Below are 14,906 nucleotides of genomic sequence, written 5' to 3' on the forward strand. Positions count from 1 at the left end.
CTGCTGAAGCTGTGGCAGTGGAAGACGAGGAGTGGGGCGGGATCAGTGGTGACGCAGTGAAAAGAGAAAACGGGACGAGTCTTCTAGTGCCAGTCGCAAGAAGCTCAGCTTCTGACATACGAGGACTATGCGAAGAAGATGGCCTGATGATATATGACGTATGATGTCCAGTTTTCAATTTCTCTGGACAAAGGAATCTTGGTTCGTCAAGTTGTCGTGCGCATAAAAGGATTTCATTCTACCAGCTATAAAGACTGGGAAGATACTATTCAAGTTGTGAATACTTACGGCGATCCAAGTACGCTTCACTAGGTATGTTGTCGTAAGGGCAGTGCTTCAGTGAGGCCTTTGAATAGGCCGAAGTATACTTGGAGGCCTCGACGACGGAGCTTCTCAATATGACGCGGCAGCTTTTCGTCCAGCTCAACACCATTGTCGAGCTTCCAGATATATTCAAAGCGGCGCAAAGGTGCATTATTGTGCGTCGCCGTCCAGGCCACTGAGGTGCGTTTGAAAAGAAGTGTGATGATATTAGCCATCGAATTGCTGTCGGGAGGCCCCCGGGAAGAGAAGACGAGCATCTGGAGTTGGGGCAGGAGGACATTAAAGGTGTAGCTTAGAGGCGCGATGTTGCAGTCCCCATTGAACGAAAATAGCTCTAAGAATTCTAGCATTTGAAACATGGGCAGCCGCTCGACCAGCTCCTCCCATTCGTTTGTCGAGTTGTTCACGGAGAAATGAAGGTGGGTCAAATTGCATACCGACCGGAACAAAAAACTGTCGAAGATTGACCAGACGATGTTGTCGGTGTACACTTGCTTTTTTGAGCCCAAGGATAACGTTTTCACGTTGGGGAGTGTCAGTGACAGTATCAGCTCTATATAATTCTCGGCAAAGCTCCCGTCCAGCCGGAGAGTTTGGATATGGGGCAGCAGATGTCGCGAGACCGATGCATTGCTGGGTGTGGCGGGTCCCTGGAGAACGATATCGCGAAACTCGCATTCGACAAGATTGGCTGCCTGAAGCAACACAAAGAAACATTCCTGGGTAGTGATAAGTTGGCCCCGGAAGGTCGTCAACTGACACCAAGGAAGGCTGATTTCTTGAATATTGATAGCCTCATCGGAGTCCAGGAGGATGTCGACAACCTGTAGCCGCGGGGCTGTCGCAAACATCGCGATTGAGCGGTCCGGAACAAATTGGCGGTCATCATCGCTTCCCATCTTCAGTCTTTCTAGCATATCCAGCGGCTGCTGGACGTTAAGCCGGCAAATCATAGTGAATGTCGCATTGAAGGTCACGTCCCGCCACCGACCCGCATGTTGACAGAGTTCATCATAGAATGCCTGCCGAGGTGGTTCAGGTTTTCCGAAGACCGAGTCGTCCACGGAAATTGACAAAGGGAAGGTTTGTGAGCGAGAAAGCCACAGTTTGACGGCCGCCAGCGGAATCATATCTTCCTCTGCTCTCACATCAACAGAGAATGTCGACCATAATTCTGGTGTAGCGACAGCAACGTTGTACCACAGTCTGCTAACGCGTGTGAGAAGCAGCGGAGAGGTGGATATTTTCGGCTTCGACTGGTATTGCGGAAGAGAATGGGTGAATATCTCAGCCAGCAGCTCAACTGGTAGACTGGACAGGGTCGTTGTCATCATGTTCTTGCGCGATCATGTGATTTTGACGTTAAGTAAGAGTCGAACATGAACTGACCAGACCTTGTGTAAATTTGGCCAGGCGATATCGGGTATAAAGCTTGAAGAATCAAAGATAATTGCAACCAAGCTGAAACTTGAAGCGTCACGCACAGTGTAGCACTAGTAAACTTGCGACGAAATATAAATGTGATTTTGTGGGGGAAAATCGCGGTCATGTGATTCGAACGGTATACCGACTCAAGTCTGAACATATGCATATACACAAGATATACTTATTTACAAGTTGAAGTCTATCTGCGTTCGTTTGTTTGACGTAATAATATGTATGTAATTGTACTTGGGTGCCAAAACTTGATTGGTAATCAAGACCCTCCTAAGCCTCCTCCTTCAGATCTTTCAGAGACAACTGTCAAGACACTCGAGAAAGTGCGTTCCGCTAACCCTTTTATTGCGAACACTCATGTCGAAAAAGCCTACCCCGCCGCAAAAATTCCTCGTAGGGATAACTGAGGACTCGCTGGAACTTGCGGCCCGGGACTTCAAGCCTGTCGCCGACAAAGCGGCCAAAACACCTTTGGAACAAACCGCTCTCGCTAATAGGCGTGCGGAGATCGAGGAGACTGGTCTCATCGAGTTCAAGCGCATGTACGAGTATCTACAAAGCGATACTGCCGGCTCGAGCATTGACGGTGCCGAACGTACTACCCACTCCGTCACACCTCCCACCCCCCACCGCGTCTCCTCACACGATGATGACCATCAATACCAAGTGGTCGACCATATTCGCAAACGAATGCTTTTGGAACTCAGCCACTCGTGGGTCGAAGAAGACCGCACGACTTGCCCTCTCCAGCAACACATCATATCAATGGCCGCGCAGCTTTCGCAGGAGAAAAAGATAGTCGACTGGATTCAGTCCTACTCCGGTTTTAACCGGCGCTGGAAGCACATCCCCACAAAGCCAGCCAACGAAAGTGTCCTCTATTCCCCCACCGTGACGCTCATCAACGACATCATTGAGTACTTTGGTCATGACCAGCTGATTTCCGAGGACGATGAAGCCGTCGTTAAACGACGCTTGGCAAGGGATACTCATCGGGTCTGTATTCAGCATAACGTGGACGGTGGCGGGAGCGGCTCGCTCCACACACAACCCGACATCTCTATCCTCCTCGCCGGAGGCTGCGCAACCCCTTCTGCGCATTTCCCCCCCAGCTCTCTCGTATGCTGACATCGGCGAAATCTACGACAACAAGCTCTCCGACAATCTGGGGAAAGCAGAACGATCGCAGATGGCAGTTTATGCTAGAGAGGTGTTTATTCAACAGCCGAACCGAATGTTTGTGCGCGTCAACATCATCACCCCAATGACTGTCCGAATCCTTCTTTTTGATCGAAGTGGTTGTTATTATTCGCAACCTGTCAACTATCACTCGTCTGCTGGCGCCATCTTCCTCGTCAAACTTGTACTGCTTGGCAGTGCATTCGACGAATCCTTGATTGGATTTGATACGTCAATCTATTGGGAAAACGGTCGTCGTAAAATGAAGCTCATCCCGCCGCGAATCTATGACAACGACGCTGGCGAATGGCGAGACAACATCACCAAGACAGTCTATGTCTTCGTTATCGATCCCAAGCCACTCTTTTCTCGTCGTACCATTCGCTCTCGAGGAACAGTCTGTTGGCGTGCCGTTTGCAATGGTGTTTCATATGTGATCAAGGACTATTGGCGCGGTGATGGGCGCATACTTGAGTCCGAAATTCTCCAAGACCTTAGCGGAATACCTGGCATTGGCCAGATGCTCTGCTTTGAGAATGATCGCTTCTCGATTAAGGAACTGCGAGGCATCCCATCAACTGAGGCAATGAAGCACGACTCCCCTCCTTCGTCCGAGTACCCACCGACGGTCATTAACCGATATTTGATGCGTATCGTTGTGGTTGAATATGGTGCCACACTTGATGAGGCAGTCTGTGCCCATCAGTTCCTTTGTGCGATTCGTGACATTGTCAAGGGTGAATATTGCTAGTTTTTCTTCCTCCGTGTCTCCAGAGGACTAACTTCTTCTACAGGTCACCATACAGCCACCATAGGCTTGGATGAAGACAAACGTGTCCTCCAAAGTGACATCAGCCCTTTCAACATACGTCTTGCCTACGACAGAGCAGATCAGCACGCTGTTCTGATTGACTGGGATCTCGCAAAACGCATGGCTCGCCTCATTGCTGGGGATTTGGCATCTTCTTCTGACCTCAGAACAGTGTGTTTCTCTACCTTTTCGTACCTATAGCTCGGTTTTCTCACACTGCAACCAGGGCACTGAAATTTACCATTCAGTGAGAGTGCATATGGGGGACGCTGAGCGCCTAAGCCATCTTCAACCTATGGACGACCTCGAGTCGATCTACTATGTCATCATCTACGTATTATGCGGCTTCGACGAGCATGGGGAAAAAATTGCGAAACTTCCCCCCTCAATCCAATCCTGGATGGACGGCGGGAATACACCGAAGGCGATGGCTTTAGCCCCCATAAAACGCTCCTTTCTTCTATGTGACCTTGAATTTCGCGTCACCCGGTTTCCACTCCAACATGACATCCTCATGGCTGTCATCCACCAGCTTCACCATTTCTTCCGAACCCGAATAACTGCAATTGGGGCAGCAACCCGGATATTACATCCAACTCCTCTGCCCCCCTACAATGCTGAACAAGCAAAATCGGACTATGCTGCCTTTCTCGCGCCGATAGAGCAGGGCATTATGGACTTGGAGGCTGGAGGTGTCCTTGAGCCATATTCACGACCTCCCCCAACGCTCAATCAACGACAAAGCAAACGGAAGTCCAATTCAGTTGATGATGTGCCCGATGCGCCGCCCACCAAACGCGTTTCTGGTCGAACACGATCTTCTATTGGAACAAGTTATGCAGAGGCAGACACTTCTGGATCAGAGGACCAATCTTCGAATTCAGCGGAAGAGAACATGCCGGAGTCGCCCTCAGCTGGACGGAGAAAAGGCAAAGGACGAGGGTGATATGTTAAATTATGTAGCACGTAGCATTGTAAGTACATATGGCTCATTAGCGCTAGCCGTGGCCCGTGGATGTATCCCAGTTTCTTTGACCATTATGATTTGCCGTTTCTCGTCAGATTTTGACTTCGCTTCGGATTTCCGCTATATACTGTTCAATTCGAGACCACTCATAGCCATTTGAAGCTAATAAATGAGATGCATGCACCCATAATTTTACTTAGGTACGACGATGTGTGACTCGCGTGACGCAACGCGCCTCAACACTCGACGAGTATGGGCAAACGAAAGCACCCGTCAGCTGAAGGCGCACCACCAGCCAAAAAAGCACGTCGAGCCAAGGTTTTGAAGTCCGACCCAGACGATTCAGTAATGGAGTTCAAGAAACGGAAGCAAACTGCGGTAGTAATGGTGGATTTAGATGACGACGAGCCCCAGATACCGAAACAGAAGCATCAGCGCGAGACAAATGTGAAAAAAAAGACAGCCAATGTGCAAGATAGCGATAGTGAAGACGCTACCAGACTGGAGAAGCAAACGATTATGGTCGACTCGGATTCCGACGAAGAACTGTTGCCGAGAAGGAGAAAACGACTCATGAGGGGCTCTTCGCCAGTGGAAGAGGAAGATGAGGCTGCTAAGCCCAGTAAGGGCAGGCTCAGACGGAAAAATGACGATGCAGACAAGTACAAACTGGATTCAGACGACGAGGACCTCGAACGTAGGTGGCATTTGTTTCTGATTTGTCAACTCACCTTCCTCTATAGTCCCAGAAGCACCATCTTCTACTTCAAAACCGACCAAACGGCAAGTCCTGGCAGGAGCGCTTGAGAAATATGCACGCGCACGAAAACATCGGTCTTCGCCTGCTCCAATTCCCTCTGACGCGGTCAACGACGAACCGGAGCTCGACTTTGACCCCATTCCAGAGGTGGATCCAGATGAGGAAAATGAAGCGGAACAAAATGAGGACGATGACGACGGTGAAGATTTCATAGTCGAGGAGGGAGAGGATGAAGACGCGAAAGCTGCTCTGGATCGGATGCGATATACCAGCCGTGATCTCGAAGAAAACTTTGGCATCTTCGTTGAGTACATGGTATTGCTACACGACGACCCCAAATGGCGGGAAACAGCTTCAGAAGACGACAGTGTGTCATTTTTTTGCTCCTCCAATATCGTCGCTAACATTGCATCAGAGGAATACTACCAAACAGCTGTGGCAGCCCTCCGAAAGACCATTGAGCCTCTCTCTGATACTTTGGTTCATACGACGTGGAAAGCGCCGTTCATCGCCACCCTGCAACTGCGGCCTTCTCTTCAGGACGGAACTTCATGTGACAGTACAGGGAATTGCCATGCATGTTGGACGCGTGGGATGTACTCGTGTGACGTCAGTGGGTCCTATGAGCTCTCAACACGCAAGGGGACATACGATCCAGACACTTTCCAGGTAGGGTTCCTGCTTATATTTCAATCAATTGCCATTGAAGTGATACCACTGCAGAAAAAGAAAGAACGTGGAATCAAATACGGAACACGCACTTCCTTCGAGAACAATGCCGAAGCAAGGAACTTGCCCTATCCTCCGCAATTCAAGCTCTTCATCGGCGCTCGCTGTTTCAGACGGGCGACAGCTTAGTGCGTGCTTGCTAATGTGATGAAATAGGATGCTCAAGCTCTCTTAGTCACGAAGTTCGACATTATCTCTATAACATCTCCGTTCGCGTCAAGGAAAAAATCGAGGAGCTGTGTGCGGAGAACTCGGAGCTGGAGAATGACGTGCGCGCTCAGATGGAAGCGTTTAAAGAGCAAGGTTACATTGATCAGGTCCTTTGTTTCGCTCGAATGTCTGAACATTTTTCTGATGGTTTTATCTAGCTGTGGGGTGTCTTCAAATTCGACAAGAAACGGTGGTCCTCGATGGCCAATAGAAAGGACCCAGATGTCTGGTCGTAATGTTCTACTTTTTGATTCTTGCGCGACTTGATGTGATTTCTGCTCAAATCCCCAACTACTCAACATGTCGCTCAACACTTTCTCGACTTTGTGACGCTCAGCAGACATATCGTGCGCTTTCCGCCATGGCTCTTGACAAAAGTACCAACTACGAGAACCTGTCAGCTTTTCAAAAAAAAAAAAGGGACGGAGCTGATATTTACGGGCAAAGATTCTCTAAGAATGAATACGCCCGCGCAGTCGCGTCATATTCTGGCCCATCAATGCGGAATGCATCTTTCCATGCAAGGGCAATCTGACACCCGTCACTGAGCGCAAGGCTGTAGTCGTCCCTCTGGCACGGCCAGCTGGACTTCGCGTCCAAAAGGTGCAATTGTAGACCTTTTGGTGGCGGTTGCAGACACGTATGGCCGCGGAAGTCTTCAAGACCGTCCATGAGCTCCTCTGGTGCTGTGTCGATACGGGCGAACTCGAAGTCAAGCAGACCAGTGATTTTGTGCGTGTCAGGCGAGACGAGCATGTTGCGACAGTCTTCATGACAAACATCAGATGCAAGACGGCAGCCAAAGAGACATACTGAAGTCACCATGGACGAAAACGGGTTCCGTTGCGGCTTGGTTTATGATAGCACTGAACTTGTGGCTTGCAACAAACGCCTCGATTCGATCACGGAGCCCGTTTGCTTTCCAACCTTCGATCACGGAATTTGCTTCAGCATCCCTCAGACGGAGCGTCAGCATCGAGAGCCATTGCGCGTGAGCTGAAGAAAACGGGCCACCCAATCCATCTGGGTGCATGGAAGTGGTTATGTCTCCCGAAGGCGTGAACGACAAGCCACCAAAGGTATCAACGCTAGTTGGACTAGGAATAGATTGCAAAGTCTTGAGGATTGTCGCGATCTGCTGGACAATTAGCAGGCGCGCAGGGAGGTCGAGCGTCGGCCAGATTGTATCAAGAGGTACACCTGTAGAGCATGAGTAAAAGTACATGGGAAGCTGGGAGCAAACTTGAATACCCTCGAGATGCTCCATGATAATGAAGGGAAACTCGTCCGCGGTTGTACTCCAAGCGTAGATTTTAGGGACATGGACCACCTTGTGTAGAGGCCCGCGAACGAGCGAAAGTGCAGCAACCTCGTTCTCTGTCCTCTCCAACAGTCCGTCTAACGCGGTCTTGAGCAACCGGACCACCACGGTTTTCGCGCCACTTGCCGGCGGCACAGTCCCTGCTTGCTGTGGCTTGTGGTGGACGACCTTGAACTCGTCGTGGTCAACGATGAATAGGTCATTGTTGTAACCTCGGCCGATGGGACGAATTCTGGTTGCGGGGACCTATCAGGCGAAAGTTTAGTGTTGAAAACAGACGTAAAACTGTCCATACATCTACTCTAAGCGTGAGTTTTAGCACTCTAAGCACCTTTGCTAGGGTCATTGCCAGAAGTTGAGCCGAACGCCGCGTCGATCACATGAGCCACATCAAAAGAGTTGCTGATGTACAAAATGTATTGGATGAAGACAAGATTAGATTATATGCGACACCAAGCTAAACAAATGGCTCATTCGGACGGAATTCTACGTGCAGGCCTCTGTCACGGAGGGCCTTGATGCGGCTCTGAACTGTTTCGTCAGGATAAGGGTCGCCTAGTCTCATCCAGATGTAGTGAAAGTGTTGCAAGGAGGCACCATGCGCCGTTACCCACTTGTCGGAAGTGCGGACAAACAAGAGAGAGACTATGTCATTGATCCAAGGGCTGCTGGGTGAGTTTTCCGAATAGAGAACAAGTGTGTGGAGTCGAGGCAGGAGGGCATTGGATGTTTGGAGCAGCGGGGTAATGCTGGATTCTTCATTGAACCAGAAAATCTCCATATGCTCTAGTGAGGGCAGCAGAGAGAAGCACTCAACCAGTGAATCTGTCCATTTTATGTTGTTGACCGAAATGTCAAGCCGGACAAGAGAGCAAGAAGATCTCGACAATAGTGAATTGAACACAGACCAAGAAATCTGACTACGGCCTTCGCGAACCAGCGATCCCAACGCCAGCCTTTTCAAGTTGGGGAAGGAGAAGAACGGGAGAAGGTCCAAGCAAGTTATCAGATTTCGCGCATCCATTTGGAGTTCGCAAAGTTGGAAGTGTGGTTTCGGAGGGCTATCTGAGACCATCCCAGTAGATACATCGCTGAATCGACAGTCAACGAGATTAGTCGCCTCCCTTAAAACAAATGCACATTCATACGTGGCAAACAACGTGCCACGGAAGGTTGTCAACTGGTGCCAAGGGAGATGGATTCCTTGAATGTAGACGGCTCCGGAAGCGTCTAGCGTAATATCAACAGCGCGCAGTTGTGGGGCGGTAGCGAAGCTCTCCAGGGCCTGGCCAGGAACGGGCTGATCCTCCTCCTCGCTCCCAAACTTGAGCCCCTTGAGTAGCTTAAGCGGTTGTTGGGTAGGAAGGCACCAGATAGCGGCGAACGGTATGTTGAAAGTTACGCTTTGCCATCTCTGAGCGTGTCGACAGAGCTCCTCATAAACCATCCAATACTGCGGGTCAGCCCGAGGTTCCTCGCAGCCGGCGTCGTCAACGTTGATAGTCAAGGGCATGTTTTGGGAGCGCGAAAGCCACAGTTCCAAACTTTCGGATGGTATCATACCCTTGGCCGACGTCAAGTCGATAGAAAATGTCGTCCATAACACTGGGGTTGCAACAGTAATATCGCGCCAAAGTCGACAGACCCGCATTAGAAGCAGAGGAGAGTTAGATGTAGCGGTCGGTGTTGCATTTTTGGGGAGGCAATGGGTGAATATTTCCGCTAGCAGCTCAACTGGTAAACTATGCATGGTTGTTGTGGCCATGTGTTTCACGATCATGTGACTTCATGTCGTAGTTTGGACTAGTTTGGACTGGAATCAAAAACTTCGAAGTTGGCTCCAACTGCTACGCCGAAAAAAAGGAAATTGTGAGCTCCACGCAAACCACTGTCTATATTTTAGCTGTTTTCAAGCTCAACCAGCACACAGAAGCACAGGGTACATGATTTGTGGCCCAATGCATCCTCGGTGAATAGAATAGACTCAGTGCACGGGCAAGACTAGGATCCAGCGGCCGTGAGAAAATCGAAATCAGCACCGTGCTGCGCTTGGTTCACACTCCGCTCGTAAAGCCCTCGATATCCTCTCTTCTTTGCAACTACTGGCTGATTCTCCTTCCTCTCCGCAATCCTGCGGGCAATTTCCTCTTCTGACACTTCTAGGGATAACCGGCGACTCTCCAAGTCACACTTGATGATGTCCCCATTCTGAACAACGCCGAATACAGAGTCCAATTGAGCCGACTCGGGTGATATGTGCAAGACCACGGTTCCCCCGGCTGTACCAGACATTCGGCCGTCAGACAGCCGAAGCATATCTGTGACCCCCAACACGCCGAGCTTTCTAGGGATTGGAATTAATCCTGCCTCAGGCATGCCGGGGTTTCCAATTGGCCCGATGTTCTGAAGAACAAGCACAGAGTCTGGCGTGACTTGTAGGTCTGGGTCATCGATGCGAAGAGCGAGGTCTGTTGTGTTAACGAAAACGACGGCAGGACCAGAATGACTGAGGAGGCGACGGTCTTGGGAAGCAGAAGCCTTTATGACTGCCCCGCCGGGAGCCAGATTACCTCTCAATACAACAATCGAGGAAGCCGGATAGAGCGGGTGGGCTAATGGATGGATGATTTCACGAGAAAACGGAAAGTCGTGGTTTGTAGCAGCATCGAGGACTTCTCCCAAGGTTTGTCCCGTGATGGTTAACACAGACAAATGCAACAGTGGTCGTAAATGATGCAACAACGCAGTCATCCCGCCCGCGTTATGGAAATCGGTCATGTAATTGTCCCCGCTGGGTTTGAGATCTACCAGCAGAGGCGTGTTCCTGCCAATTTCGTCGAAGGTGTCTAAGGTGATGGTTCCCGCAACTGTAGGATGTCGATTGATAATGGCCATGAGATGTACTACAGCGTTGGTCGAACCTCCGATTGCTTGGAGTACAGTGATTGCGTTGAGAAACGACTCGCGAGATAGGATATGCTGGGGTTTGTGCCCTTCAGAAATGGCTGATACCGCGTTTCTTCCCGTTGCTTCAGCAATTCGGAGACGAGCGGAGGAGACGGCCGGTGCCGAAGCACCTTCCAGTGGCATAAGACCCAATGCTGCAGTGATAGCGGCCATCGTGCTCGCTGTCCCCATCACCCCACAAGTTCCGGACTATAGTCATAATCAGCCCAAACTAAAGGATTAACGAAGCACTCTCACCGTAGGCACGAGTTCATTGTTTATGGCCGCAATTTCCTCGATATCGATGATTCCAGCACGGTAGTCTGCCCAGTTGTTTCGACAGTCAGTGCATGCGCCGAGTCGCTTGCCTCGGTAGGAGCCAGGCATCATTGGGCCTGTGAGGAGAGGAAGGACGGGTTTGTTGGCAGATATACCTCCCATCAACTGTGCTGGTACTGTCTTATCGCATCCGCCAATCATAATGCCTAATACTTGAGCAACAAGACATTTTGGAAGACGGCAAGAGCTCACAAGCATCCATAGGCTGAGCCTTGATCATTTCTTCGGTGTCCATACTCATTAAGTTCCGCAAGAACATACTCGACGGTGCTGCAAACGACTCGTGAAGACTGATTGTTGGGAAGTCAATGGGCAAACCGCCAGCCTGTTGGACTCCCCGCTTCACAGCTTCTACGAGTTGGGGAACGTTTGCATGGCACGGATTGTAGCCGCTGCCAGTGTTGATTATTCCGATGACTGGTCTAGAGAGTGCGTCTTCGCCATAACCAGCTGCTTTGATGAAGGCTTTGCGTAGGAAGAGCGAAAAGTGTGGGTCTCCGTATGAGGTTAGCCCTTGGCGAAGCCCGGAGCGCGTGTCAATGGGATGCGAAAGGTCATAGTCTGCCAGAGGGTCGGTGCCTCGCGTGGGAGGCATTGGAAAACGCCATTGGTGAGGGAGAGAAGCAAAGATTATGATTATGCGATGGCATCATTGATGCTTACGGGCCGAGCGGAGTGATGAGAACTTTGGCTAGAACCACGATGCGAGCAGTGTGAACGCAGATAGTCTCAAGGTTCTGACTCTCCCTCAAACAGCATGGCTCCGCCTGCTCCTTTCGACTATAGCGGGCTCGAGTTCACGGAACCTGCCGAGCAGATAAAAGCTTTCAACATGAAGGCTGTCCCTCAACGTATTTTCGAAGATATGCGGAAATATGAGGCTGCGGCTCGAGGTCACACTGCTCCTTGGACTACTCTTTTCTTATATTGACCACCTCACCCAAGGATTTGCTTTTACTTGTTTTGAAAAGCCCCGTGGAAGCGATAATACCGCAAATAATGCAATCATTCAACATCGTCCTGAAGATTCCCAAGTAGCAGAGCTTTACCGTATCTCGCTGGATCCTCAAGTCAATAGCATGGAGCGAATTACTCATTTTGACTTCAAAGGCGGCAGAATCATTGGCTCCTTCCATCCCATTGTCGGAGAAGACTGGCGTGGAGTCTGGAGGTCTGGGGGACATGTATTCACCATGGACCTCAACGGGAACGAGTATTTCCAGCTCTGGCGCTACTGGGAGGACGGTGACACCCCGCTTCCGGCGATCGATGGCGAGCTACAAAATTCCCCCGGTGGTCGTATCGAGCGTTTAACGCACGACGAAAATAAATATCTCAACATTGTTATATCAGACTCGCAAAAGTTGACAAATCCACTTTTTTTCAGTCGTATGTCTGACGGCTCGAGCACAGAATCATGGCATTTGTTTCCAACAAAGAGAACGGAACCGACCTTCTCGTATACATCTCGCAAATGACTGACTCTGATACTGGCGCCACAGCAGACTCTAATCCGCTTACTTTACCTTCGCGACTGGTGACCCCGTTACCCGAGAATGGTCATTCCCGATGGAGCATCGAGTCAATTTCAATCGATGACGAGTATCTCGTCCTGATTGACGTGCAAACCTCAGCATTCCGACCGCTTTTCATCGTTCCTACCTCAGGCGGCCATCCTGAACGAATCTTACTCCCAAATGCTACAGAAAGTGAAGCAGAAACCGCGTTTGCATCCGCGTCCTTCTCTCGTGATCCCAACCAACCACATTTACTCTACTTGGTCGGTGACGCGTTTGGTGCTTTTCAGTCTATCTGTACCTATGACATCAAAACTCGTTCAGTCATACACATAACGACGCCTCAGCATGATCTTCGGTCCCTCCGTCCGATTGACTGGGATTGCTCGCGTTTAGCAGTCAACTCCGAATGCGTTTACTTTCAAGCCAACGTTGATGGCTATGCTGCTCTTTTCATCTGGCAGTTGCATGGTCCCCTCAAGGGCAAGGTTGTGCAAATCAAACCGCAGTGGGAGGGTGGCCAGTTCACCGTCCACACCAACGCCAGGAACGGCAAACCTTATGAGTTAATAGTAACTCTACGATCCCATCTATCCCAGAATCGCCTTGCGCGTATGGACCTCGACGGTTATATCATTCCCGAAAATGTCAAAACAGACGAAAATGGCGGTTCGTACATTCCCGTGCCCGTCTTTCCTTACAAACAAGCCACGCCCGTTCCGCCTTCCTACCCAACCTTCCCATCGAAAATTATCCGGTTCAAGAGCTTTGATGGGTTGGAAATTCCCTGCATGTATTATCATCCTACGGACGGGAAGACCATGGCACCACTCGTCGTCGACATCCATGGTGGCCCAGAATGTTTGTGTTCTATTTCTCTTTCGCTGACTTTGACCTATGTTCAGCTCAATCCGACTCGAATAGGCGGTCGCCTATCCATTGGTACCTTATGAACGAGCTTGGGTGCGCTGTAATCCTTCCCAATGTTCGAGGTAGTCGCGGGTATGGCAAACACTTTATGGCGGCCGACAGTGTCGAAAAGCGGGAAGATTCAGTCAAGTAAGCGGAAAGTGTTATTGGTTCATTTGGTTAGACGATAGTCCATAGGGACATCGGCGCGTTGCTCGATCATGTCGAGACCTCTATGGCAAACGAGCTTGATTCAAAGAGGATTGCGGTGATGGGAGGTTCATGTCAGTTTGTGCTTTTCCAAATCCTGTTTGGTTGCTAAACAGCTTACAGATGGCGGGTATATGACCCTTGTAAGCCCATCCTCAATCCAAGAACAAAATTCGACGTTTTTTTTCAGGCTACCCTCATCCACTTTCCCACTCGATTTGCCTGCGGAGTAGCGAACTTCCCTGTGGCTCACTGGCCCTCGTTTTTGGAAAAGACAGCGCCCAGTCGCGCGAATCACCGACGCGGAAAATACGGTGACGAACGCATCCCGGAAATCCGTGCATTTTTAGAGCGCATATCACCCATCAACCGCGCTTCGGAAATTGCTGCCCCCCTGCAAATTGCGCATGGAGACTCCGACAGCCGTATTCCCGTTGACCAGGCTGTCCGCATGTGGCAAACAGTGACAAAGAGTAGGGTCCATAGCGAGCTGATGGTCTGTGCTAAGGAGGGACATGGTGGGGGATCATGTTTTCTCCTGCCGACTGCTTAACCGTGTTTCCAGGATTTAAACAGCGAAGTGTTATTGAGTTTACGAATGCTGCTAAGCTTCACTTCCTTGAGCGTTACCTTGTCTCACCACGCAATGCTGGTCTTTAGATTGCATAGTAACTTGTATATTCCGGACCAACCCAGAGTGCACTTGCAGTAAATTTTCAATTGCAGTTTGAGAATACCTGGTTCGGAATTCGGAGCGATGTGACTGTCACAGACCCTCCAGTCATGTCAGGTTGCTTTTTTCTCAGTTGGATTCTCACTTTCATCGATAGTGGAGACATTGAACGCGCCCCCTGGCATTACCTTTGCCTAATGGCGCAACTCCAGCTACTCCGACACCCATGATATCTGAACTCGAACGAACATTATCGCACCTCTCGTCGCATCGCGCAGTGATTGGCTATCTTCTCATCAGCCGCGGACACCCCGTGGGCATTGCTCGACATGCGGGGGGTCGTATTCGATGGCGAGCGGGGAAATAAATATGCAGCTGCAATTGGGAAGATGCGTGGAGGGTGTTTAGGTAGGTTTGGAGGACGTCCACCCAGGCGAAGGGGAGTCGGTGCGTTCTTGCCGCTGCCTCCTTCTTAGATACTTGCTCATTTCGGGGGCAAGGGTGACTTGTGTTTCCTCAGAATAAGGACAAAACGCCACGAAGTCATGATTTCGCCTGGGTGGTGCGCGAGTTT

The 14,906-nt window shown here is 50.2% G+C and overlaps 7 protein-coding genes across 7 annotated transcripts; 3 read left to right on the forward strand and 4 right to left on the reverse strand.

The window, feature by feature from the left end:
* Positions 1 to 308: 308 nt before the first annotated feature.
* On the reverse strand, positions 309 to 1,658 carry MIND_01002000 (uncharacterized protein; the record flags this gene model as incomplete). The annotated part of the gene is made up of 1 exon (XM_037366621.1): positions 309 to 1,658. The coding sequence occupies one exon, from the start codon at positions 1,656 to 1,658 to the stop codon at positions 309 to 311; it is 1,350 nt and encodes a 449-aa protein (XP_037216015.1).
* Positions 1,659 to 2,713: 1,055 nt separating this feature from the next.
* On the forward strand, positions 2,714 to 4,697 carry MIND_01002100 (uncharacterized protein; the record flags this gene model as incomplete). The annotated part of the gene is made up of 3 exons (XM_037366622.1): positions 2,714 to 3,677; positions 3,735 to 3,922; positions 3,978 to 4,697. 3 exons carry the CDS (start codon positions 2,714 to 2,716, stop codon positions 4,695 to 4,697), a joined length of 1,872 nt encoding a protein of 623 aa, XP_037216016.1.
* Positions 4,698 to 4,955: 258 nt separating this feature from the next.
* On the forward strand, positions 4,956 to 6,653 carry MIND_01002200 (DUF4211 domain-containing protein; the record flags this gene model as incomplete). Its single annotated transcript, XM_037366623.1, has 6 exons — positions 4,956 to 5,415; positions 5,462 to 5,845; positions 5,894 to 6,147; positions 6,202 to 6,335; positions 6,383 to 6,524; positions 6,576 to 6,653. Exons 1-6 carry the CDS (start codon positions 4,971 to 4,973, stop codon positions 6,651 to 6,653), a joined length of 1,437 nt encoding a protein of 478 aa, XP_037216017.1. The 5' UTR covers positions 4,956 to 4,970.
* Positions 6,654 to 6,852: 199 nt separating this feature from the next.
* Positions 6,853 to 8,096, reverse strand: MIND_01002300 (Aph phosphorylate; the record flags this gene model as incomplete). Its single annotated transcript, XM_037366624.1, has 4 exons — positions 8,034 to 8,096; positions 7,669 to 7,984; positions 7,231 to 7,617; positions 6,853 to 7,184 (listed from the first exon to the last, which is right to left on the reverse strand). Exons 1-4 carry the CDS (start codon positions 8,082 to 8,084, stop codon positions 6,853 to 6,855), a joined length of 1,086 nt encoding a protein of 361 aa, XP_037216018.1. The 5' UTR covers positions 8,085 to 8,096.
* Positions 8,097 to 8,195: 99 nt separating this feature from the next.
* On the reverse strand, positions 8,196 to 9,506 carry MIND_01002400 (uncharacterized protein; the record flags this gene model as incomplete). The annotated part of the gene is made up of 1 exon (XM_037366625.1): positions 8,196 to 9,506. Exon 1 carries the CDS (start codon positions 9,501 to 9,503, stop codon positions 8,196 to 8,198), a length of 1,308 nt encoding a protein of 435 aa, XP_037216019.1. The 5' UTR covers positions 9,504 to 9,506.
* A 233-nt stretch (positions 9,507 to 9,739) lies between these two features.
* Positions 9,740 to 11,618, reverse strand: MIND_01002500 (uncharacterized protein; the record flags this gene model as incomplete). The annotated part of the gene is made up of 4 exons (XM_037366626.1): positions 9,740 to 10,894; positions 10,943 to 11,169; positions 11,216 to 11,293; positions 11,342 to 11,618. The coding sequence occupies 4 exons, from the start codon at positions 11,616 to 11,618 to the stop codon at positions 9,740 to 9,742; spliced, it is 1,737 nt and encodes a 578-aa protein (XP_037216020.1).
* Positions 11,619 to 11,780: 162 nt separating this feature from the next.
* MIND_01002600 (uncharacterized protein) lies at positions 11,781 to 14,319 on the forward strand (the record flags this gene model as incomplete). The annotated part of the gene is made up of 8 exons (XM_037366627.1): positions 11,781 to 11,916; positions 11,969 to 12,386; positions 12,437 to 13,401; positions 13,446 to 13,599; positions 13,648 to 13,733; positions 13,783 to 13,802; positions 13,850 to 14,177; positions 14,225 to 14,319. 8 exons carry the CDS (start codon positions 11,781 to 11,783, stop codon positions 14,317 to 14,319), a joined length of 2,202 nt encoding a protein of 733 aa, XP_037216021.1.
* Between the last annotated feature and the right edge of the window lie 587 nt (positions 14,320 to 14,906).

This window comes from Mycena indigotica, assembly GCF_014461135.1.
Source record: "Mycena indigotica strain 171206Taipei chromosome Unknown Mind.scaff0009, whole genome shotgun sequence".
NCBI classification, from domain to species: Eukaryota; Fungi; Basidiomycota; class Agaricomycetes; order Agaricales; family Mycenaceae; genus Mycena; species Mycena indigotica.